At 38.5% G+C, this 26,840-nt stretch overlaps 1 protein-coding gene across 1 annotated transcript in view; it reads left to right on the forward strand.

Annotated features, from left to right (window-relative positions):
• Positions 1 to 15,820: 15,820 nt before the first annotated feature.
• tmtc2b (transmembrane O-mannosyltransferase targeting cadherins 2b) overlaps positions 15,821 to 26,840 on the forward strand; it is a 104,757-nt gene continuing 93,737 nt past the window's right edge. Inside the window, exon 1 of the mRNA XM_087797712.1 lies at positions 15,821 to 16,185. Coding sequence (XP_087653838.1) covers positions 16,103 to 16,185 — 83 coding nt within the window. The 5' untranslated portion in view covers positions 15,821 to 16,102. The remainder of the gene's footprint in view (positions 16,186 to 26,840) is intronic.

The following is a 26,840-nucleotide window of genomic DNA, read 5'->3' on the forward strand; positions in this document are numbered from 1 at the left end:
AGTGTCTTGAGAGTAATCACTTCCAGACATTGTGTTGAAGTGATCCTAAAGTGAACGTCTATAATGACATAATGGGCCCCCACATGCTGTCACCCAGTCGGAGTCCATGTTAGTTTGGGTCCGGCAGCCGTTGCGACATTTAAATCCACTTTATTGCATCTCAGGGAAACTATGCTGAGGGTTTTGGCCGTGTGCATGTGGTATTTAAAGGGTTCTTGTTTTTTCCTGTCATATCTTTGGATTCTGGCTGCTGGGATGTCGGGTCCACTGACTTGTTTGAATAGGTTTGTCAGTCAACGTTGGATTATTTTAAATTGAAGCATCATCTTAATTTAATGTAAAAGCCTGTCTGTGTATATATATTTTATGTTGCATCTGGGAGCTTCATCCTTCATGTTTGATCTCAGTCAAGTCTGTCAGTGTCTTCATCTATTATTCATTTTGTACCAACCCATCTGTGGCGTTCCTTGAATCTGCACTGGACCGACAGTCGGTCACGCTGCTCTGTAGCCAAGTACACGCAACACTAGCACAAACAATGACGTGCCTCGGTACCATCAAACGCACGTTCAGTCAAACAGACATCAGAGCTCTTCTTCTTCAGATGTCTTCATGTTTCTTTATTTCCCAAATACCAACGGAAAACGATCGCACGGAACAGAAGAGATGACTGACAGGCCGGTTGGATTTATTGTCTTGGATCTTTCTGGCTTAACTCAAAATAGCTTCATGTCTTTTTCCTGGCAGTTTTGTGTCTGATGACAATGTCCTCGTCTGATGCATAATTTCCATTGTTGAATCACGTTGTATCTGGTGCTCAAAGTGGAACCACATCAATGGGACGATTATAGAATCAGTTAAACTCTGTTGGACTAGATTTCCCAGTTGACGACAAATTATTGGAGTTGTAAAGACATTAAATGAGTCGTGCTTGTGTTCACGCAAACATCTGGGATTTCAATTACGGACCCGTTTTTAAGTGTTGAAACGCGACTATCAAATGGAGGATTAGCGGTTTGTTGCAAACTATTTCTGATGTTATTAGAAAAGCAAGCTTTGCATTGTCACGTCAGTTTTCCTTCAAGCAACAACATGTTTGGAGATTTACTCATTTTCAAATAATAGCTATGCAAAATAAGGGTTGGATGGGTTTCTTCTTTTGTGAAACGGGAAAGCTTTAGTTATCACGTGAGATATGTTAACATTAAGTTAATTTACAAATGGTATGATTACATTTCTAAGTAAATCGATTTTTGATACTGTCACTCTTTTATTGTGGTTTATAGTATCCTGTTTCGCTTTCTGTTTCCCCGTGACTTAACGAATGGCAACCGACAAGAGCTGATCACCTGCTGTATTTTTACAACCTGTTTTCAGACGAAAACGTTTCCTGGTGTTGGTGATTAGTTCTTACTTCTTCTCTTGTTCAACAATTCTTCCTGAGTTTGTATTCTTGCCCGACTTCCCGAGTGTTTTTGTTATTGCTTGCAAGTGTTTTAACCTACTTATTTTCTATTCTAACTGGTGGACATTTTGTTTTTTTGACATAACTTTTAGATATTTCACTCTTGATTGTGTTTGAGGTATTGGACTTTGGTTGATTGTGTTGTTGGACTTATTAAACTGTGTATTTATCGAAACTCCGTTTGCTTTAGACTCACTTGAAGTTGGGTTGCGCCTTCTGATCGTTGAAAATACGCTGTTTAATTTAACCAATATATATGCTTTTGCGAAAAAAATATCTTTTATGTTTTTATTTTCAGTCCCCGGTGTAAAATTATGAACCAATGTTATGTCTACAAACAGGATCTAATTCTAACAGCTGCAATTTGAGGCCCCTGCAGCCGCTGTCTCAAGCCCCTACCGTATTTTCCGCACTATTCGGCGCATTATAAGGCACACCTTCTATGACAAATGTTGAGCGAGCAGCAGTGAAGTTGAGCGCGTGTATGACAGGTAGAGCGTGCGTGTATGAGATGTTGAACGCACGTATGAGTGGATGACAACAACCAATACACACTCACTCAAAATGGTGGCAGTAATCTTACTCCATAGAGACGTCCGCTATGATGTGACGTGCGTCGCTACCACCCCGTGATAATGCAATGACGTAGTTGTAAACAAGTCACCTTCCAAGTAATTTTCATATATAAGGCGCTCCGGATAATAAAGCGTCGTTTTTTGAGAAATTTAAAGGTATACAGTACTTTGCAGTAAGCTGTCTGCTCTCTCAGGCTGCTCACCTTTTACTTTAAGGCCATCCAGAAGCTTTTTCAAGCCCGTGTTAGGTAATTTCTGTGCTGGCAGGACGCCGAGGGACTTGAGACTGCAGGTAGCGTAGGGAACCCTCTCCAAAAAGCTGCACTTCATTGAGTGTCCACTTGAGGCTGGCTGCAGAAAGACCATGAGTCAAAAACAACAACTAGAGACACAGGAATTTAAATAGTAGTTAACCCTTTACGAGTCAAGGGAGTCTGTGAGCATTTGAAGTAACTATTTTTGTCCCTTCAAAAAAAAAAATCCACCATATAATGCAGTTTGTCATAATCATATGGCCTGGTCGTGTATTTCATCTTTACATCTGTTACTTCCTCTAGGAAAAAAGTGCACAAGGAGGAGGAACAGAGACAAGAGACAGATGTAAATTTGCATGCAAGTCTACAACTCTCCATTAGCATCCAGTGACTAGTCACATTTCAATACCCGCACACTCCAGTAAATCTCTAACAACATGTTTACGGCGTAGGAGGTCTGCAACAGAGGGGGTTACTGCTGATGCAAACCATGAGACCGCTTCTCGCTTTAATTTTGGTTTCACAAGCAGGGCAGCGGCGTGTTTGTGTCCGTTACCACCAGAACATCTTGATAAAAAACTGATTAAAAGGATAATGTTTCAACGGGAAACAATAAAATCCCTCTCCAAGGAATTCTGTAGAGCCATTCAGTTTTATTCATTTCATTTCATTCCTCCGTCGCAAGTCTTGCGGGTTAAGACCCACAATCTGCCTAAATGGGGCAAATAAAGAGTTCTTGGTGAAAGATTTGTTCATGAATCTAGATGTTTTCCTTCATCTTGTCTTCTACTGAGCTATCAAAGGTCAGTGCAAATATAGGATGAAGCGTTAAAACTGGAATGGACCAGCGGAGACGTGTCCAGCAGACTTCGAAAATAATAACGACATTCAGTGACGACAGACGAAATTACAGTTGGTGACACACACTCGGTAGTTACAGAGTGACTAATCTCATTTGTGTGCTGGAACTATGACGGGGCCACCAGAGTGTGCTAGCGAAGGCCCGTCTGTGACGTAGATGTTAAGTGTCCAAGCGTGACCCTCTCTGAGACTCTGGGCTGTAAAAAGATTATTTTTAGGTTTTAGGTAATCATAGCTTTTGACGTTCAATTGAGGACGGCTACTTAGGATGCTTCTGCGGTTGGACGCCAGACAGTAAACATCTTCTTTCGGGGAATTCCGATTTCTTTCTCATTCCAACAACCAGATCTCTACCCAGAATGAATGGCAGTAATTAGGTTTTGTTGTTCTATATAAAAACATATCACTTTTGTTTGTGAGCTAACTGCTGTTTAAGTCAGTCTGTGATGTCATAGCTATTGTGTTGTGTTAACTGGATGTCTAAAATCAGATGAAAGAAGTCAGCCACGTAGAATCCTGCATTCAAATGAATGAAGGGGATGATGTTAAGCAATACAACTTTGGAGTGAGAAAATCAAATCAGTTTGAAAAGAGGATTTCATTTTTGGGAGGAAAATAAATCAATAAATAACAATTAAAACCAAATAAACTTAAAAAAAAAACATGGAACTAAATAATTAAATATTAGTCACAGGTTGTTGTGTGTGTGCTTAGATATATATGTTTTTGTTGGAAAAAATAAATTGGCAAAAAACGAAATAACAATCTTGATTTTTAACAATATTTAATGATTTACTTATTTTTGATTGGCATTTATATTAGTATCACTTGGATCTACCCAATAGAGTTCAAACGAATGGTAGTTTGACAACGACAGGATATCAAGAGAAAAAAATGATCTTTCGTAAACCACCATTCATTACAATTCATTCATATTTAATATTCAACATAAGTACATGTTTTAAAAAGTCTGTTAGTAGTCTTTTGATTTACTAGAGTCGTTAAGGAGATAAGGTTGAGATGACCCAAGAGTAGTGGATAGTGATGGGTTTAGCCGGTCTCGTGAAACTACAGAAGACACTGTAACATGATACATGTACACTGTTTCATAGTTTGAATTTAATACCAGGTTTAATTGAATTAGATTGACTTTATTAACGAGTAGATTAGAGCCAAAGATTATAAAGCGGAGATTGCCATCTAGTGGATTTTCAAAATCAAGACACTGTATCACGATACAGTGTCGTCACTACACAGCTGTTTCATGAGGCCTCATCAACACATGGCTAGTGGGAAATAATAAAAGCATGGCAAGCAAAAGTCAATATAATGGAAATTGTAATGTTCAGAAAATAAAATGTAGTCGTACAATAATCAGACAAGAATGAAAATAAGTCTTCATAGGGTATGAATCCGGAGAACACAGCAGAAAAAAGGGCAGATGTACGACCAAACTGCAACAGGAAAAATAAGAGAGAAAAAAGAAATAAAAAAACACCAATATGGAAAGACAGGGATGTAGTGAATTGCCAAATATTGAAACGTAAAATCAAACTCCATTGGGTTTTAAGGATAGAACTGGGATGCAAGGTAACACCGGTGAGGGTGAGTGAAGGCAACGTTCAAGACGAGAAGGGAGCCCAGCATCCAGTAGAGTCTGTATGGTTTTAGTTCAGTTTCTGCAGACACGACAGAAGGAAACAGCGGAAATAAAACTGGAGGAGGAACACAACAGATTTTTTTTTAAATGTCCTGCTAGCATGTTGCATGAGTCTGCTCTTTTCATTGTGTGAGTGATTTGGCATTAGTAATAGTAAATATCAATAGAATAACATGTATGAAAATTAGGTTTCCCTTAAAGAATGAAATTTGATCAATTCTCCCGTCACCATAAAGCCCCATTTAGCTTCTGCTATATTGCTATATAATGCAGAACAAATACATTCAGAATCTGATAGTTTATCTTCCTTGTATAGAAAGTGGCAATAAAAACATTTTTTTCACGACTTTGATTGACAGCACAGGGGGAGGGGGAGATAGGAATGATCTTGTAGGGGGTGGTGTGTTCCTGGTCGAATACAGATGAAGGAAGATTTTTCTTTTTTCCTTTCATTCATGCAAAAAAGCTTTCTTTTCCTAAACATTCATTATCAGGTTGATGCTACTGGTGAACAATAACATTTTGTATCATTTGTCGAGCATTTGAAGTGAGATGGATCGTGGACGATACTATCAGAGCAACTTGAGCTGTGCGACTTAAAGAACCAATAATTAGGTTACACAAGAAAACACTTGTTTCCTGAAATATTGATGAACCCTTGTAGAAACTAAGTGGTTTCCTGATTCAGATTAAGATAAAACCTTTTTCTAAATGGATCAATTCGCTGTTTCAACTATGTAGAAAATGCTTGCCGGTGTTTGAGTGAATGTGGTCACAGGCACGATTCCTTGTTTCCACCAAGAGATTTTTATCTTTGCCAGATATGGTCTGAGCCAAAGCACTTCAGGACAGCCATGTAACTCACTTTAATTCTATCTGAAGGCTTTACACAGACACACACACAACCTTAATATCAATAAGTCTTTTTCTTAATAGTTTTTTCATTTACCAGAAGGAGGAGAGAATACCTGAGGTAAAGTTGAAGGATCCAGCCACACAAGCAAGTCTTCTTCCTCTGCTGAACGCATTAGTCTGCTGTTCTCATCAGACGCATTTAGGCAAAAGACCAAATCTTACACTCTAGATGTATCCAGTAGGGAATGATGCAAGAAGAAATCACACACTTAATACGTCAGTCTATTCCAAACACACAAACACTGAGTAAGCACAATCGCCGACTCACTGACGGTCCGGGTTTAAAGCGCTCATTAAATCTCCCGTAAACATTTAGGTATGAAAGGTATATATTTCCAGACGTCAGACGAGAGAGCGGCTAAATATTTTTTTTAAGTCCACGGGGCTCCATTAAAGGATTTATCCTAAAGATCGTGGCTAAAGGTCTGAAAGACTGCGGTTGTTTTTTTTTGTTTGATTGTGTTCATTACCTTAAACTTTTCTTTTTTTTTTCACTACGTCATTGATTTATAGACGAGCCCGAGGATTACAGGTCATTTGTCCATGATGGGATTTGTTAAATCTACTTCCAATCCTTCAAATCTAATTCCAAGACAGTCCTCATGTCTGGCTTCGTACCGTACTGAAAGATGTTCTCCGTCTGCGAGATAATTGCTCTATGGAAACGCTCTCAGCTGAAGGACATTCACTGTCCAAGTCGTGGCATTTTTCGGAGCTTTTATAGGTTACGAATAGGATCCAAGTGAGACCACAGTCAAGTGTGGAGTAGAGCTTTGAACCTGCCAGTCGCAAGTGTGGGTTGCGGAGGATAAAGGAAAAGGGTGATCCAGAGTGGAAAGACCTTCCTTTTGGTAATATCATTATGTAGATGCTGGCCTGGAAGGTCCCAGGCACGCACAAAAAGTGGAGTACCCACATTTGTCGGCAGCATGCCATCATCCCTGCCACGGTGGGGCCCTCGTCCTTTGCTGTTATTTCCTTTTCTTAGGTCGAGTTACCAGGAAAAGAATTGATTTTCCTTAAAAAGCCACAACATTCCTCCGACAATGCCTGTGTCTGTATAGCATAAACAGATGGTAGCTCTGTGTCAGACCTTTGAGATAGAGTGTGTATATTTATTGCACTCCTACTTACTTACTGACTTACTCCACTGCCGGTTAGACGGTTCTATTGTGCCATAACACGACGCCATTGGAAACCCTTTTCTTGCTAATGATTACAAAGATTGAGGATGACATTTTAAAGATGAAGCTATAAGAGATTTTAGGGCCATCAAGGTCGGTGAATATCTTTGTTTTAAATGTAGGAAATTCTTTATTTTTTCTATCATTCTTTATGGTTTTGACATTTCCAATTTTCATGAGATGCTGGCAATAAGGAGGATTGTGAAGTTAAGGCTGTCTTACGAATACAAGAATGAATTTATTGTTCTTGTCTAAACGAAAAAGATGAATCATCTCATTCCGATTCATCACAGGGAGTTTGACAACCACCTGCTTTCACTCGTCTACTTCAAGTCAGCAACTAAACCTTTTAAGATTTTAGGGCCCAAAAGCAGTTGAATCAACGACGCTCTTGCTGTTATATAATTGATCTCCATCCATCTCTACTGACCCATCATGAATAAACAAACCCGTTTGAGGCAAAAACCTCCCGATAACCAGACTCTGAGACAGTCATTGCATTAAAAGGTGAAGTAAACTGTGTGAGGCGGACCAATGTGCGGAGAGGAATCACCAATTAACAGGCGAAAACCAAGTTTACGCACGTTTATTAAACAAGAGTCCCACGAAGAATTGTACAGAATTGTCAGTGTCCATATCACAGTCCAAGGTAACTTACAGCGCACCACAATCCGCGCGGAGAACAAACCAAAAGTGCGGTGGTCAGGAAATAAAACACGCTAATAAACATGAAAAAAAGCAGGCAAAGTCACTCTGTGAACTAAGAACAACAAAAAGAGTAAATCCAGAAAAGCGAACGAGAGGAGAATACAAACGTTGGGTTAGGTAGAACTTTATTGATCCCTCAGGAGGTCTCCAGATTATAATCTGGCGCCTGCTGCTGGGAAAGGCGTGGCTTTATACTCTTCACCTGATGGAGTCAAACACATGGAACAAAACAGGAAGTGTGTCAGAATAAAATGACCATCTAAAGTTTAATATTTGTCAGAATTCTAAAAACCATATGAAATCATTGATCTGGAAAAAGAAAATCAATAGAACGTTTTTGTAGAAAACGAGTGATTGGAGTTGATGTTTTGTAAACAAATATTTGACACAAAAAAAATGGATAAATAAAGGCTAAAGGAAGTCCCTCTTTAGCACCAACTGTAGAAGAATCTTATTTTTATTTGAATACATTATTAAGTTTACTCTTACGTATCAGTTGCTGTAGCTGATCACCCACCCTCAAAGCCTGCACTTTTTTATTCGAGCCACGTCTTTCTTTGTTTCATGTTTAAACCTGAGCGCTCTGTGACCTCGCTAGAGGTTTCTTCTCTCTCTGCAACTGACCTGCCCTGTACATGCCTGCAGCCTCGGTGTACATCTGCCTGTCCTTCCTCCTGTCGTCTCCTGCACACTTTCACCTCCTCCTCGCTGACCTCGAGCTGTTCCCCTGTGACCTCCTGCCCCGGATTCCTGGTGTCCCCGCCTCGTCCTGACTCCCGCTCCAGGCTGGTACCTTCAGCTCTAATACATCAGTGAAATGTTGCAGAAGGGTTTATTGGAATTCAATTGCAGAAGAAAAAAAGCAATATGTTGGAGGTTAAAATGCATTTTTCTTGAACTAATGTGTTGATTTAAGTGTCTCTTAAAAATATGTTGGACTCTATTGTATCATCAGTATGTGTCTGTTTGTACAAAACTCTCTTGTCATTGAAATATTTACATTTAAATACTGAAAACAATTTGTTTTTCTGGAGATTACATCTCTACCTCCAAGGGACTTGTTGTATAAACAAAGCGCAAAGCGGGGGGTGATATCATATCAGCTGGCTGGAGGAGGAGTGAAGCCATTATTCGCTCTCGTAACATTTTGTTCGCCGAGATTTAATACGGGGGAGAACTTTATAAAGTAACCAGCTCAAAACATGGTCATGATGAGGGACTTACTGCATCTTGGAGAGGAAGACTTCAACATTTGAAACATGGGAGTGAGTCAGGAGAGTTGAGTTTTTAACAATAGTTGCCCTTTAAACTGTTAAATTATCATGAAAGGCAACACTTTTACTTTGGAGAAAAATCACATGCTATTAAAGGTAATATATTCATATTGTAATTGGATTTTATTTTGCATAAAACTAGTAAAACAAGAGACATCTTCATACAGTATATCTTTATCGTCACTAATGACATTGCACACATTTCACATGGAAAATATTCCTATAATACTTGTTTCATGAAAGAAACATTTGGGCAATTATCAGTGATTGACTTTCTTTGAATACAAGTTAATACAACACAGAAATTGAGCTTGGAATATCAATACTAGCTCCTCTATATCTGAGTGGGTAAACACTGGAATATTTACTAAGACATCTTTGTTCCATCTTCCATCTATAATCACAAACTCTGGTAACCGACTGAAAAATCAAGATCGCGTTTGCAATTGTCTGGACGCTCGTTTCGATATAATATGAGGATGTCAGTCGTTTGAAAGAGAACCACTACTAAAGTTTTACCTTACCTTACCTTACTCTCCTTGATGCCTCCCTCTAGGGATGAGGTGTTTCGTGTGTGTCCTATTGGGAAACGTTAGAGAGAATATCCCAGGCTTGTCTTCTCTTATGGAGCTGGAAGAGATAAAGGAAAGTACAATCGATTCAATAACTTAAGCAATGGGGCTAGTTTTATGAAGTACTTTTTTGAGTAGGTGTATTATGTTTTTCACATATAGTAGCTTTTCATTTCAGAAGGTTCTTCTCAAGTTTCCTCAGCTTCAAAAGAAAATCTAAAAACTCTATTCCCCCTCCAAAAAAAATGCATTTTTCTCGGTCTAAACTTTCAAAACAACAGCGTTGCTGTGGGGGCATTTCAGTTCAAAGGCAGCCGGTTCCAACGGGCTCTGGAGATGGTGCTGGTGACTCGGAGCTGGAGAACAAACAGTATCTCCGGGTTATGCACCATTGCAGTTGGCAGGTCCATGTTTGAGACGATAAGCGAGGGTACCACAGGATTATCTAGGAGCCTCCTCGCACCCTTTAATTGCTTTTTAAAATTGGAATTGTTATTCGCTTCACTTGACCGTGCAGTGGATGTGTTGGAAAAAAAGGCATGCCTGCATCTATACGTTGACATACCGTGTGCATTTCAGAACGCCCGGCTCTATTTAATCTTTTAATTCAATGTACCCAGATGGTTAGAATCCTGAGAGATATTCCATTAGATTACACACTTGTCCAATTTAATTCCCGCCACAGTAAACGCGACACACTGAGATAAGAGGAGGATGACAAAATGCATAAGTGAAAATGTCATCGGTTCTGTTTTATAGATTTCACTTTTCTTCCTCCTTCTCGGTGACTGTCAGAACGCCGTGTCCTCCCACTCTTCTGTCAGCTCGAGTGCAGAAAGTCGTTTACCTGCTTTACTGCTAACGTCAATCAAACCTTCCTCAGAACAGACATTTTTTGGAAGTACTTTTGCCTACTACATATAATATGTAGCTCAAGTAAAGAAAACACTCAAGTGGATATTTTTGAACAAACCCCCTCACCCCCCAAAAAAAACATTGACAAATAAATATAGCTCTTTTCTATATTTCTATTTATATATATTAATATATTATTAATATAGTTTCTATTTGTTCAGGCTTTTCCTTGAATTTCTCGAACTCCTGTGTTGTTCTCAGTATTATCTTGATCTTTAAAGTATATACTTTTTTGAGTATTGTTTTGATTGTTTAAGCGCTTTGTGACCCTGGTCTCGAAAAGCGCTATATAAATAAATATTACTTACTTACTTACTTCATTGCTTTTTTTTGGTAGGGAGAGTAAACTCTTTATTCTAAATATATAATTGCAAAGTATCAAAAGAAGTCATGACGGGCGAATCTAACATTTTCATCTTCTCATGTTGAGAATGATGATGTCAAGGGATGCAGTATTTTTCCCCCCATTTCTTCAGTTATACCCAGATCTTAAGATGAAGAATTGTATGTCTTATATTTCCATATGGTTCGCCAACTTCTGGGGAAACCTCTTAAAAATGTGTTATAAGTTATCTGCCATTTACAAAGGACAGAGAACGAGTTACAGCATTGAGTTTTACCACGAGAAGAGAGATCCAGTCATGAATCCCAACTGTGTCGGATTCGTTTCCTTATTGTCCATAGTTGGAATACATTTGGAGTCATTGGAGTCAATCCAGTTGGATTTAAATGTCCACGACCAACCATGACAACTTAGTCCAAAACAAAAAGGTTATTTAAAAACGTTTTTTGAAAAGGATGAACTTGTCAGGAATCGTGTAGTTTACTGTTCACTTCTACAAAAAACACAGTTTTTTTTTTCATTTGTCAGGTTTATGAATTCCAAGGACGTCTTGGGGGGCTAGAGCCTATCCCAGATTCTACAGGTGAGAGGCAGGGGACACCCTGGACAGGACACCATTCTGTTGCAGGACACACAACCATTCACACACAAACTCAAACCTACAAACAATTTCCCCAAGTTCCCAATCAACCTCTGTATATTTTTGGACTGTGGGAGGAAACCGGAGTTACCGGAGTAAACCCATGCAACACGGGGAGAACATACAAACTCCAAACACTCCCTCCCGACCTGGAAGCGAACCCGACACCTTTTTGTGCTCCTATTTATAGATTACACATTTGAAACATAGATTGTATAAAATATTGATGTAGTGTTTGTGATGTCAGCCGTCAGTTACTGAACTAACTAGTATTTAATCCAATTTAAAGAGGCAAAATGAGGATTGAGGGATTTAACAAATCCATTTAGTTGGGGCAGCTAAAAAAACGTGTCACAAAAGGTCAACTCAAGGTTAAGGTAGTTTAATGTCAATGTTGCAATATGTGTGTAAAAGATAGATAATTAAAAATATGAACCTAAAATCCCAAACTGCTACCAAAAAAAAACAATAATGCAAGAAAAAAAGAAAAGAATATAAAGTAATGTTTATAAAGTAATCTATGAATGGAGCTATAGTTGAAAGGTAAATCACTCAAGTATAGTAAGAATATTTTAGTTTTTAGTTGGGTAACATGACTTCCGGTCGTTCTTCTGCCAGCCTCAAGTGGACGATTTATGAACTGCAGCTTTTTAAACTTATGCATTGGCTTCACTTTTAAAAACCAGATGTTGCTCTTTGAATTAAAAGGGGGATGGAAGTCAAGATAGAGTGGTTTTGAGTGTTGCTGTTTATTTGATTCTCCATTTTTTATTCTTGCTTATCATGATATTTAACTTAAATACTAACTTTGTTGTCCCTCTCAACTCTCTATTCTTTCTCTCTTAGCAATGCTCAACCATTCAGAAATTAATGTTCTCTCAAGATGGAGTACCTTTTTTTTCTACTTCTATCTCTCTTTCTTCTGTACTGATTCTACCGCGGTCTATTTCTGCTTCCCTTTCATTCCAGCATGCATTTATATAGATCAAGAAGCTCTTAGACTCTGCATAGGTGCTGGATAATAGTAACTCCCGTAATCCTAGATTTACAGGATTTCAAACAATCAAATCAAAGTATAATTTATGTTTATTTGCAGGTTAAAGTGGAATCCACTTGGGTTGCGACTTAACCATTTTCCGAAGTGAAACCACATGTGAATGTACGTTTGGGTGAAAGACTGTGATTTGTGTCTGTGACAGTAGGAGACCTCCATGACTGTCTCTGGACCGTCCCAGATGGTTTTCCTTGACTCTGAAATAATTACAGGTTCTGAGGGGAAATCACTTTGGCATGGAAAAAAAAAAACCCAAGAAACGTGAGTGTGGTATCACTAAAAGTGATGTTTAATGCATGTTCAGCCTTAAACTTAGCCAAGAGGATAATTCTATTATGGTGATGAACACGTAGAACCTGCCTAAAAGTGGTCTTTTTTTTGTATAAAATTCTCTTTTCTTTTATTAATAAATGAACTCAACTTAACGGTAAATTACATCTATATCCTTTTACTTTCAACATATTTCTCTAAACAACATTTTTACTTAATTTTTCTTTCTCCTCCTGGGATTAATTAGCAGAAACACTGCCATCTAGTGTAGGGAGGTCAACACATCAGCTTATTAACATCAGACGTGGCAGAAGATCTGGTTTGTACATTTTCTTTATTTTTACGATTAAAATTGTATTGTTATATCGAGTTGAATCATAGGCAAACCAGAGAACAACAACTATCATTTTAGAAATGATAATTGAATGACTCACTATTGGCAAAAGCAATTACAATTAACCAAAATAAATATTTTCGTTAAAAAATATATATATATATAATTTATTTGTAAATATAAAATCAGAAATGCAAAAATATATTTTTATTCTTTATTTAGTTTAATAGTTTTAGTTGACCAAAAAAAAACTAACTAATACTCTTACTCAACCCGCTTTCCTATCCAGTTTATCAAATAATTAAGGTAAATATTCTGAATGAAGTACGTTTGATGCCAGACGAGAGTATTCTTAAGCCAAATTGTGGTATATTTTTCAGCTGTTCCAATTCTTTTTTTTTAAACACAGCGCATCCGCTAAGATGTATTTGTCACAGAATATTGAATTTCTCTCTTGAAAGCTGAGGCATCTTACTTTATCTTAGTAGTCGACTTGTTAGTTCCTTAAGTGAAAAGCTCTTCACTTAAGGAATGCGCATCATAAAGCAAAACTTTTACCGGATTTGAATTCAACGTTAAGTGCTTTTCCCAGTTAACTTGGAGTCAGGTTAGTTTTATGAGTAGAGAACTTCTTTAAGTAAGTAAGTAAGTAAGTAATATTTATTTATATAGCGCTTTTCCAGACCAGGGTCACAAAGCGCTTAAACAATCAAAACAATACTCAAAAAAGTATATACTTTAAAGATCAAGATAATACTGAGAACAACACAGGAGTTCCAGAAAATCAAGGAAAAGCCTGAACAAATAGAAACGTCTTAAGATGTTTCTTAAATAAGTCAGTAGATCAATCAAGCGCAAAGATCCATATTCCACGTCTTTTTTCTGTCCGTTTCTATCTTCTCACATGGGTTTTTATTAGCATAACAGTTGATAAAAATTGGGTCAAGGCATAAAAAAGCTTTTTGTTCAACCCTACCCTAACTATCAATCCTAACAGGGGCCCCGGAATGGTTTTGAGGCCCCTCTGAACCAACACATACGGTACGTCTTTTAACAATAACGCAGAAGCAGACTGTTCAAAGCTTTTCTAAGCGTGGCACTGATGGGAAAATAACCATTTCTTTCTCCTAATGAGCACCGTAATTGTTTAAAACTCGTGTCACACTTGAACCAGCAAAGAAGCATTTAACTCATTGGGTTGCATAAGTTCAACAAGAGGCTCAAGATCTTCCGTCAAGATTTTTCACCCAAAAATGTTGCAGCTTTAATCAACTAATTAATTCTCAAAAAAAAAGTGTTACATCATCGCGTCCTGCTGCTGCGAGCTGAAAGGCTACATTGAGGTCTCCCCTGACAGATGGGGCCTGTCTGTTGAATTAACCCTCAATCAATATGCAAAGGGCCGCTGCAGTCGACCGCTGAGCACTTTTTCAATAATCCACGCTCTTATTCCCGCTTAGCTCTTGATATTAAACTCAGCATGAGAACATTAATTGGCATCTTAGCGGCAATAAATGGAGCCATTGTTTCAAATAAAGCTCGTTTGTTTTTTTCATTATTCTTTTCAATTCGCCTTCCAATTAACTGTGACTTGGATGACATTAAAAGACATTATTGAATATTTAAAGGGAAGTTGTGTTTTTGTTTTACTATAATGATTATGATATCAGAATCAGAATCAGAAAACCTTTATTTGTCCCGCGAGGGGAAATTCGGTTTATGATACATCTTATAATTGATATTTAAAGTAAAAGCTCCATTCCATTCCATTTTGTATGAATTCACTTGTTTAAATAACGCATGAATATTGTTTTTTAAAAAACACACTTGTGTACAGTTCATGAGAACATATAATTGGAACTGTTTAATATTGTATTTTATTTCGATTTGTTTATCATATTTAATGTATTTTTTATATATGTTTATTTATCCATTAATAACATTAAGATTCAAGATTCAAAGCGTTTACTACGTACCATGAAATTCTTACTTTGTACCCCCAACAAAAGTGCACAGAGAAAATAAACATATATATATATATATATATATACATACATATATAAATACCTATATATACATTTGAAAGTTAACAGCACAAACCCTAGAAATAAACATGTTCTGGTTCTGATATTGTTGTTTTAAATTGATTTTAATTTTAGATTAATAAAAAACAACAACGAATGATTGAGACCGGAATCAAACTTCGTTTTTATGACACTTTTCAACAAAAACAAGAAATGAATTCAGTTCTGTAGAATCATTTGAAGTTTCCTCCATCCTCAAGAGTAGATTAGCAGAGCATGCGCAGTAGACGCCCTTTACCACATGTGTTTGGACCACACTGGTGTCAAGCGTCATGAAATCACGTTGCTCAAACCGGAAGTGTAATGAGAAATCGCATCCGAATTCAATTATTGGGGCGAAAACGTTTTCATGGGATGGCTAACCGATCACTCAAAATACACACCACACGCAAATGATTGTTAATTTAAAATAAAATCTGGAAAATACGACGATGTTTATTAAAATGATGTCACTCGCGAATCCGCCGGATGTATTTAAAGATGAATACTTATTTCGAGTGAAGAATGTATTAACGTGTTTACGTATTTATTGGTGATAAATGCGTAAGAATAAGAAGCAGCGCGTCGATTCGATTTTCTCGCCGGGGCTTTTGTTTTGAAAGCGGCTCCCAGCCCCAGTCACTCCGCGCAGCTTGACCGCGGGTCTCGATGGCGTCGCTGAAGCAGCGGCGGAGCATCAGAGCTGTGATCCCCGCGGACGACACACGGACGACCCGCTGATCGCTGCTCCCGCGCAGGGGCTCCCCTCCTCCGAACTTGGGCAGAGAAGTGTTTCCACGTCAGACCCACGAACATGGGTTAGAAGGAGAGCCGCGGATGGATTATCCACTTCTCGCACTTGAGAGAGAGGATGAGGGGGAGACGGACTTGTTTTCGCTGAGACATCCTGACAAAGACGGCGACTGAGAGCCCAGACGCGGACTTGGATCCAGTCTTTCTAACGTCCACCTTTTTTTTTTTGTCGCTTTTTCTTTCTCCCCCCCTGCACGCGGACATGTTTGCAGAACTGCTGTGCGGCGCCGTGGCTCTGGTCCTGTACGTCAACACTCTGGGCGCAGATTTCTGCTACGATGACAGGTACTTGGATGGATGAGTGACAGGCGGACACACGCTACTAAAACTGCAGTTTCCTCTGTAGTACATCATATAATCCAACTTAATACACCACCTATGACACCTTTTCTTTTAATGTCAACAACCTGTTCACTCATTTCTGCTGCACAAAACAAGCCTTTAACAAAAGTGACACCAGCCACGTTTAAGTTCATATTTACAGCCTTAACGTTACTTTTAGACCCAATGTTCCCTAGTTTCACATGTTTTAATCAATTAAACTGAACATCATTTGTCATGAATGTTCACTGTACTCCGGATAAAGCCTTTATATTCTCAAAAAAAAGGGACTAAATCAGAGCTACAAGTGATGCCCACTTGGTTTCATGGGTCTCTTTTTGAGGTTTTACTTACATTTAATGTGGAATTATCAAGTTTTAAAAGAGAATCTCTAAATATTTAGGTAAAGATGCATTACTTGTCATTTGGCATTGTCATTTTGATTTATTATTTAAACATTTCATTTACAAAGAAGAGTGTTTTGTCATCGTCGATAGCCCATTCTTATAATTGTATTATAAATGTTCTAGTTGTTTTACATTTTTTAAGCTTACATACACTCTCAATAATACTACAATTTCAAATTTTTACGTTAAATAATAGGCTTTATGTAGACAAGAAAGATGATTTCTGTGGATGTAGGTGCAATTCTAAATAGAGAAAACTAATAACTTAAACTTTTTCAGATTCATTTGAAGTGCATATATGGCTTTTTCCACTAAATTCCTGTTTTCTTTTTACAAAATTCCTGCTTTTTCTTGAATTATTGGCAATAAAGCCTTTTTCTGATATTGGTTCTGAACCTTACAGTAAGAGGTACAATTAGAATGTATCAAAAAAGCAAAAAATGATCTATATCTTAACAGTGTTTTCACTACAGTCCTCTCACTGTAATGCATTATTTTGGTCGACCACTGTCTTGACTCTGTTCTATTCCTGCCTTGGACTCTCCCGAGTATGAAGTTGTGAGACTTGACTTGGAAATAATTGATCTCTGGAGAAGAATCCTCTTCACTTCTAAAACCCCGACAGTGCTGCCTTCTGTAACTTACAGTATTTTCTATAATTTATATCCTTTAAAATAAAAGCCACCTGAGATGTGGCTCTAAAAAGCGTTGCTTGTGAGAAAGCGGTAAGGGATGGTCATTTCATTTTTGAGTGCTTGTCATTGCCTCGGGCTTATTTATTCACCTCAATGTAGGTCACTTCTAGCTATGCAACCTCTAATCATTCAGTATGAGGCGTGTTAATGCTGACCCAGACTCTCATTTAGTTAAATCGTGAAAATGGTTCAATAGACAAAGTTGGTTTGTGCTTTATTAAGAGGCTTCTAGCGGATCATTTCGTACCAAAAAATACACAAAGGAACATATGAGTGAAGCTTAGTTTAGAGCTTCATGATCATGTCTATCTCGAGCTGTTGCAGGAACAGATTATTTTCATGATCTGATGATCAAAAACCTTGTATTTGCTGATAATATCAAGGGGAGACCATTGGGCAACTCACCATGACTTACCCCGGGTTACCACTAGGGGTGTGCATTGGCAAGAATCTGGCGATACAATGCATATCACAATACATTGGGCAACGATACGATGTACTGTGGTACTGTAGTAACAAGGATATATTAGCAGTATTTTCAAGTACTTGACTCTGGTGCTGCAGAATTTACATGACTCTGACAAAGTCGTTACATCTTCCATCGGTTTTGAAATCAAAATTTTCTTTTAAAGCTGCAGGAGTAGACTGTATCCTCTAGTCCTCAGTCATTGCTGGGATCTTGCATGATTGAATTGTTCCTTTGGCTGTGGACCACGTAATGCAACACAAAAAATGAATAAATGCTCTAAATATTTGCATGTTAATAAATGTACACACACTTTATTTAAATATAAACCAATAAATATAACGCCTCCCCCCAAAAAAAACACTCTGTTGTTGAATACTTGGAAAAAATAATATTGTTATATATCATCTTATCCATAATTTCTCACACCCCTAGTGGAAAAATGGGATTCAGGACTTCTTCCCTCTTAAATCCCTCAAGTAAGACCTTCAATCATCAGAGAAACCTCCACTTTACTGTTACTTAACTCCAACAAAGACGTCAATCCTTCTTAAAGCCTGAACATACTGTATAATTTAAAGTTCAGTGTGACGGCTTCTCTTTGATGTGCCTCTTCTTGTAAACCTATGCCACCTGTTTTCAAACATGAACACTGTTATACGTTGGAATATCTTTAAGGTAGTTTCATTTTTTTTGCCTTTGAACCAAATATATATCGACCTTTTACACTTGTTTTAAGTGGATCATGTACCGTCAGCCCTGTGTGTTTTCATAACAGGTGTTCAAACACACCCAGAGGTTGTGTTTCCAGTGCACAAACATGAACGCACACATCCACCCGTTTCCTCTCTCTGTGTTGTGTACATAGAACGCTTCCTGCTTTAATTACTCCCTCCGGCTTTTTGATATTTCATCTCGTCACTTGAAAAGCTGGTGACTTCACAACCCAGGGTGGGCGACAGAAGAAAAAAAAAAGGAATCTTTTAAAATGTAGATTCACACTGATTCGTTCTTAACTTCTGCAAACATGTTTTAAAATGTTTCTCCTTGTCCTTCAGCATTATCTGCTGTTAACACCACGTGCTCGGTCCGGTCGTGCAATTAGCAGCCGTCTCGCGTCGCCTCTGGCTTCAGTGGAGCACGAGGGAGGGAGTCGCAGGCCGAGCTGGTGCAGCGAAGATATATAATTGAAGTGAAATTGTCCTGAATACACTGGCTGCTGATGTGGCACGCTATTACAGTGGACGCACATGAGGGCGAGGAGGAGGCTGGAACGAGTGGATATACGAGGACACGGTTGATCGCTTGACAAATCTTGAACTTACAGGACTTTTAATGTAAAAAAAAAACCGAAACATTATGCAAAACCTTTAGACCCTTGTTTGTATAATGAAAGCCTGACATCATGTTAGATAAAATACTTTCCAAATCATGCAAGAAAGAAGACGTGTGTAAGAAAGAATGCACCAGATAAAAAAATTCCCATGTTGTGGCTATAACTTTCTGGTTCTGAAAAGCAATCCATTATTTAATGTGTAACCATGGTTTGTTGGGGTTGATAGTTCATTGTGTGTCTGTAAAATAAAACAATTTCTTTTTTTACAATTAACATGTAAATATGCTCGCTGTTTTTTCATTTTTCTGTTGAGATTAAACTAACTAAACAGGCCAGTAGATAGTTAAATTTAGATTGAAAACCTGAAAGATCCCAGCGATGACTGAGAACGAGAGGATACAAGATTTATGTGGTCTTTAAATTCTGCAACATCGCAGTCAAGTACTTGGCAATACTTCAAACATATCCTTGTTTCTACAGTATCGCAATATATAGGAATGTATCGCAATAAATTGTATTGTTGCCCCTGTATTGTGACGCAGCCCTAAACAACACAGTACAATTCAATTCAGTTTCAATTTTTGTTTCTCTATTGAAAGATTTACTTCAAATTGTTTTTGTTCTTTGAGAAAGACATATTATTATATTGAAAAATCATACAGCTTTACAAAAAAAAACTTCTCAAACTTTGTTATTATTTTCTCCATATTGCTTTAAATAAGGGAATCAGAGATAATGTGACTTTCTAAAAGTATAATTTCTAGTCAAATTATATGTCAAATTAATAAGACTTCTGTTTTCAATTGGAACTTAAATCTCTCCAGTTCACTCATTTATAACAGCTAATCGTTTTTGTGAAAGCATCCCTTAACAGGCAAATCACATTTTGAGTATAATCTATAAAAATACCTGGTTAAATTCAACATGTGTTGGTGGTTTTGAAGAGATCATTAGGTAGTAGATCTAGATATTTAAGTTTCATATTGAAACATTTACGAGATTGATTCCTCGTGGATTCATTGCTGGGAAGGATTCACCAGATCCTGTACTGACACAGATAATCGGTGGTGATTAAAAGTTGAGAATATGAGTGAAAGAACTTCCACAAACTACACCTGAGGCTTTGATAGTGAGTTGACTTCAGCCAGAGAATACAAAATGAAACTTCCCAAGTCCATCTGCAGAGAAGTTGGCGAAACCATTCCAGAACTTTTCTTATCTCTAGTACCTTACACTTGAATTCAGAGTAACCTGGGAGGTCTGATTTGGAGTTAAACGTTTACACTTGGAGTTGAATTTAAAGGAAACTCGTGTCCGACCGAGACCGTTTTTCAGTCTCACCCTCCTTTTGATTTCCAATGTCAACCAGGGAAGAGTGACCTGCTCCTGGCGTTGCCAAATCACACTCGGGAGCTTTTTTTTCCTCTCGCTCCCGCCGGCACACTCATCATTAGCACATGCACTATCTTGACACCTGCGCGGGGAAATAGGAATCGTACGTCATGTAGCTCATATCCACGCCGCTGTTCTGTAGGGTGAGGTTGGGGGAGAGCCGAGATAAATGTCAGAGCAGAGTTACCGGTGCAATTTTCTGAGAGTTGCTGAGAGCCAAGGTTCGCTCCAGTGAGGCTGTGGCTCACGGTGACAGGAATATCTTCATCACTTGTGCAGGGAAGTAAGTGGACCAAGTGTAAACTAAAAGGATCAAACTAATGTTTTTGTCGGCGTGTTAACCTTTGGGTCTTTCTGCCTGTTTTAAAAAATGTGAATAAAATCAACATTTCAATTCAATTCAATTCAATTCAATTTTATTTAAAGTGTCTTATCATAACAAAGTTATCTCGTGATAAAACAGTTGAATGTATTCACAATTTTTGTAACCATCACTTGTATTGGTTTTTGCTTGCTGGTAAAAACTTGAACATGACTTCAAAAACAGGAAAAACAACGGTATGACTGGAATAAACTAGCCTTTACTATTCAAACAAATAGTTTGCAACTGGTTGGGAGTTTTGTGTACTCCTGGCTTAATCTTTGAATTCATTTTCCCATGATCCAATACTATTCTTTAATCATTGGTGTAGTTTTAACCAATTTTTAAATGGAAACAATGTGAGGCCTTTGGTGGAGGCATGTACTATCTCAATGCTTTTCTAGTCTAATATGTTTTTCATGAACAAAAGTGCCATCATATCGTACTCTAACTAGCCCTTAATCACAAATGTTCTGTACCAAAAAAATAGACATTTAATCAAATTAACGCAAATATTTCACATGTTAAATACATGCTGTGTTCCTAACAACCTTCTGATACAACCCTGAGTTGTTGCCTCAAACAATTGTTCCGCCTTAGCAGGACTTTACTCTGAGAGCACTTAGCCGATAAAGACGGGGTTCATAGATTATGTGTCACTGTCTGAAGCTGAAGGATGTGATGAAGTGTGTGCATTTCATTTTTCCGCCCTTGTAATGTTTGAGTGCTGGAAGATATGTGAAGGTTGTTTGCTGTTTGTGGGGAAGGACATGTGGGCAGGGATGATGATTTATAGCCACCGGGCAGGCGGACAGACGGGTTTGCTGCCCCTAAAAGGTTTTAATAAAGGAGTAAGAAAGAAGACGCGCCCAAACACCTCACCAGGCCTTCCTTCTTAAGTAGCTGTAAAGTAGGCGGACAGTAGTCTACTTCAGAAGAAGATGGAAAGTGTACTTGACAGCAGAATTATTTCAGTTTAAAAATCCACTCAACAAAAAAAGAATTAGATCTAATAATAGAGTAAAAAGTTGCTGTTGAGTGGCTGTTAACGTCAACATAACTTTTTTTTTGTGGCAATCTTTTGTCTGACTTTTCCGCCAGTTCTTCCTCCCAAGGTTCATGAAGAGCTATGTTTAAATACATTTTTGATCAGTTGATCAGTTGCAAATCTGCATCTAAACCTTCAAAGTTTTATACATTTAAACTAATCAAACTATTCGAACAAAATACAGTTTCAATAAGTACTTTTAAAAGCACAGAAAAACCCATCATAATGTGATGAAATTTAATTATATTTTTCTACATTTTGGTGCTTTTTGGTTTTTGGCTGCAGTTTGTTTGAAATATGTGTCATATTTTGCACCATCTGGATGTTACACTTTAAATGTGCAATGACAAAAAAGATAATCTGAGAATTCTTTTTTTTAATTGATCTTTTAAAACTACAACAACTAGTTTAGGAACCAGTATTGATGTGACAGTGTCAGTATCAGTAGTAGTCAGTATCGATTGGTACCCATTTCTACAGACATATAAACTCAAAAACAAAAAACAATACAAAAAAACCTAAGACTTGCGAAATGGTCTGTTGTGAATTAGACCTAATCTTGTGTTATGTCACAATAAAAATCCCCAAATCACAACAACATCAATTAAGATGTCCCACTCCCCACTTTTTTTTGCTCCTGCTTTTATGCATCTGGAGTCGTGTTGTTTAAGAGGCTCTGGTGACAGTGCTGGTCTACCTGCCGTGACATGGACTCCGTCTGGACCCACAGCTGCCTCTGATTTCTCCCCCTGTGTCATTGCAGTGATCTGTAACACCCCACTCACATGTCCTACACGGTGGGACGGGCTGGTTAGCCTTGTGGTTATGTTGAGGGTCCAAGGGCGGCAACCGAGCAGTCTCCACTTCTTTCAGTGAGAGCTCTCTGTAATTACCGTCCTGCCAGCAGTCAGGCGCTCACGACAGGGTTTGCTAGATTTTCTGCTGTCTCTGTGCATCTGCCTTCCCTCTAACCGCTCTGGAGCCTCTCGGCTTGGGCTCCATCAGCCAACGACTGTCTCCAGATGGTCCTCTCTGGTCAGCTTTTGAAGGCTTTTTTTGCAGTACGTGGAGGTCGTTTTGAAGTGGATAGAAAAGAGGGAAGTTGTGTTTTCCTGCCGTTGGAGGATGAAGACGTCAAGCCTGAGACAGACGGGGGCTTGTCTATGGGAACGTTGTACTTTTGTGCTGTAAAACTCAAGAAGAAAATATATAGACAGAATGTGTCTGTGTTTCCGCCTTCTTATCATAACAACTTACAAACGATTTAAAGCTTTGATGTGTTTCCGTTTTCAAATTGAAAGGAAGTAAATTTCATCAGCAGGATGGGAAGGACTTTTGTAGGGGGGCATCCTGTACTCACATCGCACCTTTAATAAGCAGGATATCCATTTCCTTCAGGGTGACGTTCAAGGTGTTTTCCTGCGTTTCCAAGTTGATTTTTTTACACTGCAACCAGATGCCTTGTTGCCAAAAAGAACAACATTATCTGACAAATAATTGAGTTTGCTGTAGATAAAGAAATGTCTTACTGCATATCTTTCTTACACCACAAACCTCAAACTCACGGCCCGTGGGCCAAACCTCCTGCCAAGTCATTTGATAAGGCCCGCTGGATGGTTGGCGGAAATGTGTAGTATATTAATTGATATGGTGACCTATGGACATGTCCGTGATTAAGCTAAGCTAAGGGACATGTCTGTATGTTTTTGGAGCAAAAATTATTCAGAAACTTCCAACAACGTTAAAACTGAGACGACCAAAAGTGCTAAAACATTTTTCCACCCTTTGAGTGATTGAGTTTGAAACCCCTGTCTGAGAGGCAATTGTTTGCAAGAGAGGATGAACCAATCGTAACCAATGTAATTTCTGATTATTGAATTTGTTGGCTAGATATTCTGAGGAAACTGCACTTTATTTTCAAGACATTTTTTTTGGAGATTTAATTGGATGAATAGGGCACAATCTGGATTTAACTGAAGTTGGTCCCTTTTTTGGATCACAAACATTATGAATGACCAGATTATTCCATCTCAAGATTCATTGGGAGTGGTGTGGAGCACACATTATTTTTAGACAGGGACCCCGCCACCATACAGTCCAGACATAAACTCTTTGAGATGTGCTGGAAGAAGCTTTTTTTCCATTGAAAAATAAACACAAAACTGGAGGGAAATCAATCTTGTGACATTGACAAAGCTCACTGAAACATTGCAACAGCGAATGTGTGCACTGTCTAAGCCAATATCTGTCCAGTTAGTTTTCGGTCGCCTCTGTATTTTCTCCAGGCACTGCGAGTCTCTTGGATACAAGTGTCTGCTGAATGACTTTCCTAAATATGCTTGACATCTTTCATTAGAAGGGGCGGTTTCTACCCAAGAGTTGATTTTTCCAGCCAACCCATTGTCTTAACTGTCATAGATGATAATGTTCTTTCCATTGAGGTTTGTTGTAAATCATTCATGACAATTCCGGATGCACTTTAGCCACCTCGGAATCCGTTTTGGTGTCTAACCAGAGGTGGACCCGGCTCTCCCAAGATCCTATTTTTTCCCCCACCGTTACTCGGCGTCTGGGTACGAACTGGTGTCTTCACCCACACCACAATTGCAAGATAAGCAAGTCTGTCAGGAAAGCATTTGTTTCTAAAAATAACCTTAATGAGGGGTTTTAATATGTTTGCGAGATGCCTTCCTCACCCACAACACCCGGAGGAATTACTGGAAGAATTGGATGGAGGGGGGTTCACATTTAGGTCAATGCAAAGCGACTGGATGATGAGACGATTTGTCTGAATCACTGTCAGCAGGCCTTTGAATGAAACTGTCTGGGTTGTTCAATTCCACCATGATCTATGCTCACATGCTGGTGGATTTTTCATCATACATAATCACATTTTTAAATCAATATTCTCTCGATATAATAAATGTAATCTGATGCGTTTCCCGGGGAAAACCTTGGCGAGTCAGTGAACAACAGATTTGTGTGTGAGAACAGTGGCAGGTTGTCCCACTGAGCACGACAAGTCCTTCCGTAATCCCGGCTGACTGTTGTAAGCGTGCTCTTGCGATGTCTCTGAGCACATTTGACCCACGGCCCAGATGGTGTCTAGACTCCTTAGAAATGTGATCTTACACAAGGTTTAAATACCTGTGACGCTTGATGTGGAGGTGATCACACACACGATGAGAATCACATTTCCTACAAATGGCAATGGACACTCAATATTCATTCTTCTACTTATTACCCCTTTAACACAAACTCTTGGCCTGGGATGGTCCGATGGTTGGCTCAGAATTAAAGGTTGATCATTGTTTACGTTGATAGGGTGACCTATATATAGAACTCATTCTTTAAGATAAGGAACAGAGATTATGATTTCAATTATAACAGTAAAACTGATGTTGAAGTTAAGGAATTTGTTTGGTTGAGAAGCACAAACAAATGAATAATTAAGATAAATTAAGTCTCAAAGAATAAAAAGGTGATACAAAAATCGGACTTCCTGTTCAATATAGATTTGGTTTGGCCCAAGAATATGTTCACAATTAAATGCTACAATTATATTCAGGGGACCTAAGTTGGATTTCACTTTTATCAGAGGAGTTTTACAAAAACAACAACAAACAATGTGTCCAATGACCACTTTTTGTAGTTGTTGAGTTATTATTTTTAAACTGTGATGGTGAATTCAAAGTAGTTTAAATATAATCAACCACAAATGTAGTCATGTTTTCTTTGAATTGTTCATTTCAATTTAAAGGGACTCCAAATGTGAAACAACATAACCTTACTAGCCAAAAAATGGTTTTACCATCTCATTTTCTCACTCAATAAACACTTCAACTGACACTTTACACACCACCCTCTCATACCCTCTCAGTGAACTCGTGTTTGTTAAAATTACACTGTAAACATGCGACTGCTTTATGTCCTTGCGCTGGTTTATGATTTATTAGTCGTACTGCTAAATTTTCGAAATGGGATCAACGTCAAAGGCGTTATGGTCAAACTTGGACGACTGTGACTGGATGGCAGGACTGTAACTGTGACCTCCATTTTTCTTCAGCACATTTGTGAGACACTTGGCTTGGAAACAAGTGCTAATAATTACCTTATAAGGAAATTGGCCGCAGCTCTTTACCGAACTGTATATTAAGCAAATCAATCACGCGCTCAGGATCACACAATGGACCTTTAGCTTCCAATTATGTGAGCAGATGCTTCCAAGGAATACAACAAGTATCAACATGGGATCAAATCCGCTGTCCAACCAAGGACATGGATTACTTGAACGTCTAATCAGATCACATCTGGCGTGTCAGCTGCCCACATTCCGGAGACCCAATGTTTTGATGGGGTGCACGGATCGGAAAAGTCCGGGTGTTGGTTATCCTTCCATTACAAAACAAGAATTGTCTGAGGGGTTAAGTTGTTAATGGGTCCGGACAAGGGTTTGGATTTCGAAGGCTAATGCTGGCTGATGGCTCTTAAGCTGTGGCCACTCTCGGGCTTTTGGCCCTCTTCATATTAATGGGATTAACTGAGCTTCGGAGGAGAGGGGGCACATAGTGTAAGTAGAGAACCCCTAGCTATTGGAAGAAAACACTGCTCTGTGCCCTGGGTTTAACAATGATGCCATAGTTTGGCTTTTTCATTAACCACAGGAAACTTTCTATATGCTTCGGCTACTCGGTGGTCTCTGTTTTTTTTATGAAGGGATCACTTGTTTGTTTTGATTCTGTGTCGCAGCGTTTGTCTTTTGTGGTATTTTCTTTTTCTTCTGCAGAGTAAAGGTCTGTTTTTCCTGCTTCAAAATTATTCCTGATGGATATTTGGCAAGTTTTCTGTCCCAGACTTTTATCGTTTTATAATTGGATTGAAAAACAAGATTTCCGATGACCCTGTACTGTCATT

Source organism: Callionymus lyra, chromosome 8 (assembly GCF_982586985.1).
Source record: "Callionymus lyra chromosome 8, fCalLyr1.hap1.1, whole genome shotgun sequence".
NCBI classification, from domain to species: Eukaryota; Metazoa; Chordata; class Actinopteri; order Syngnathiformes; family Callionymidae; genus Callionymus; species Callionymus lyra.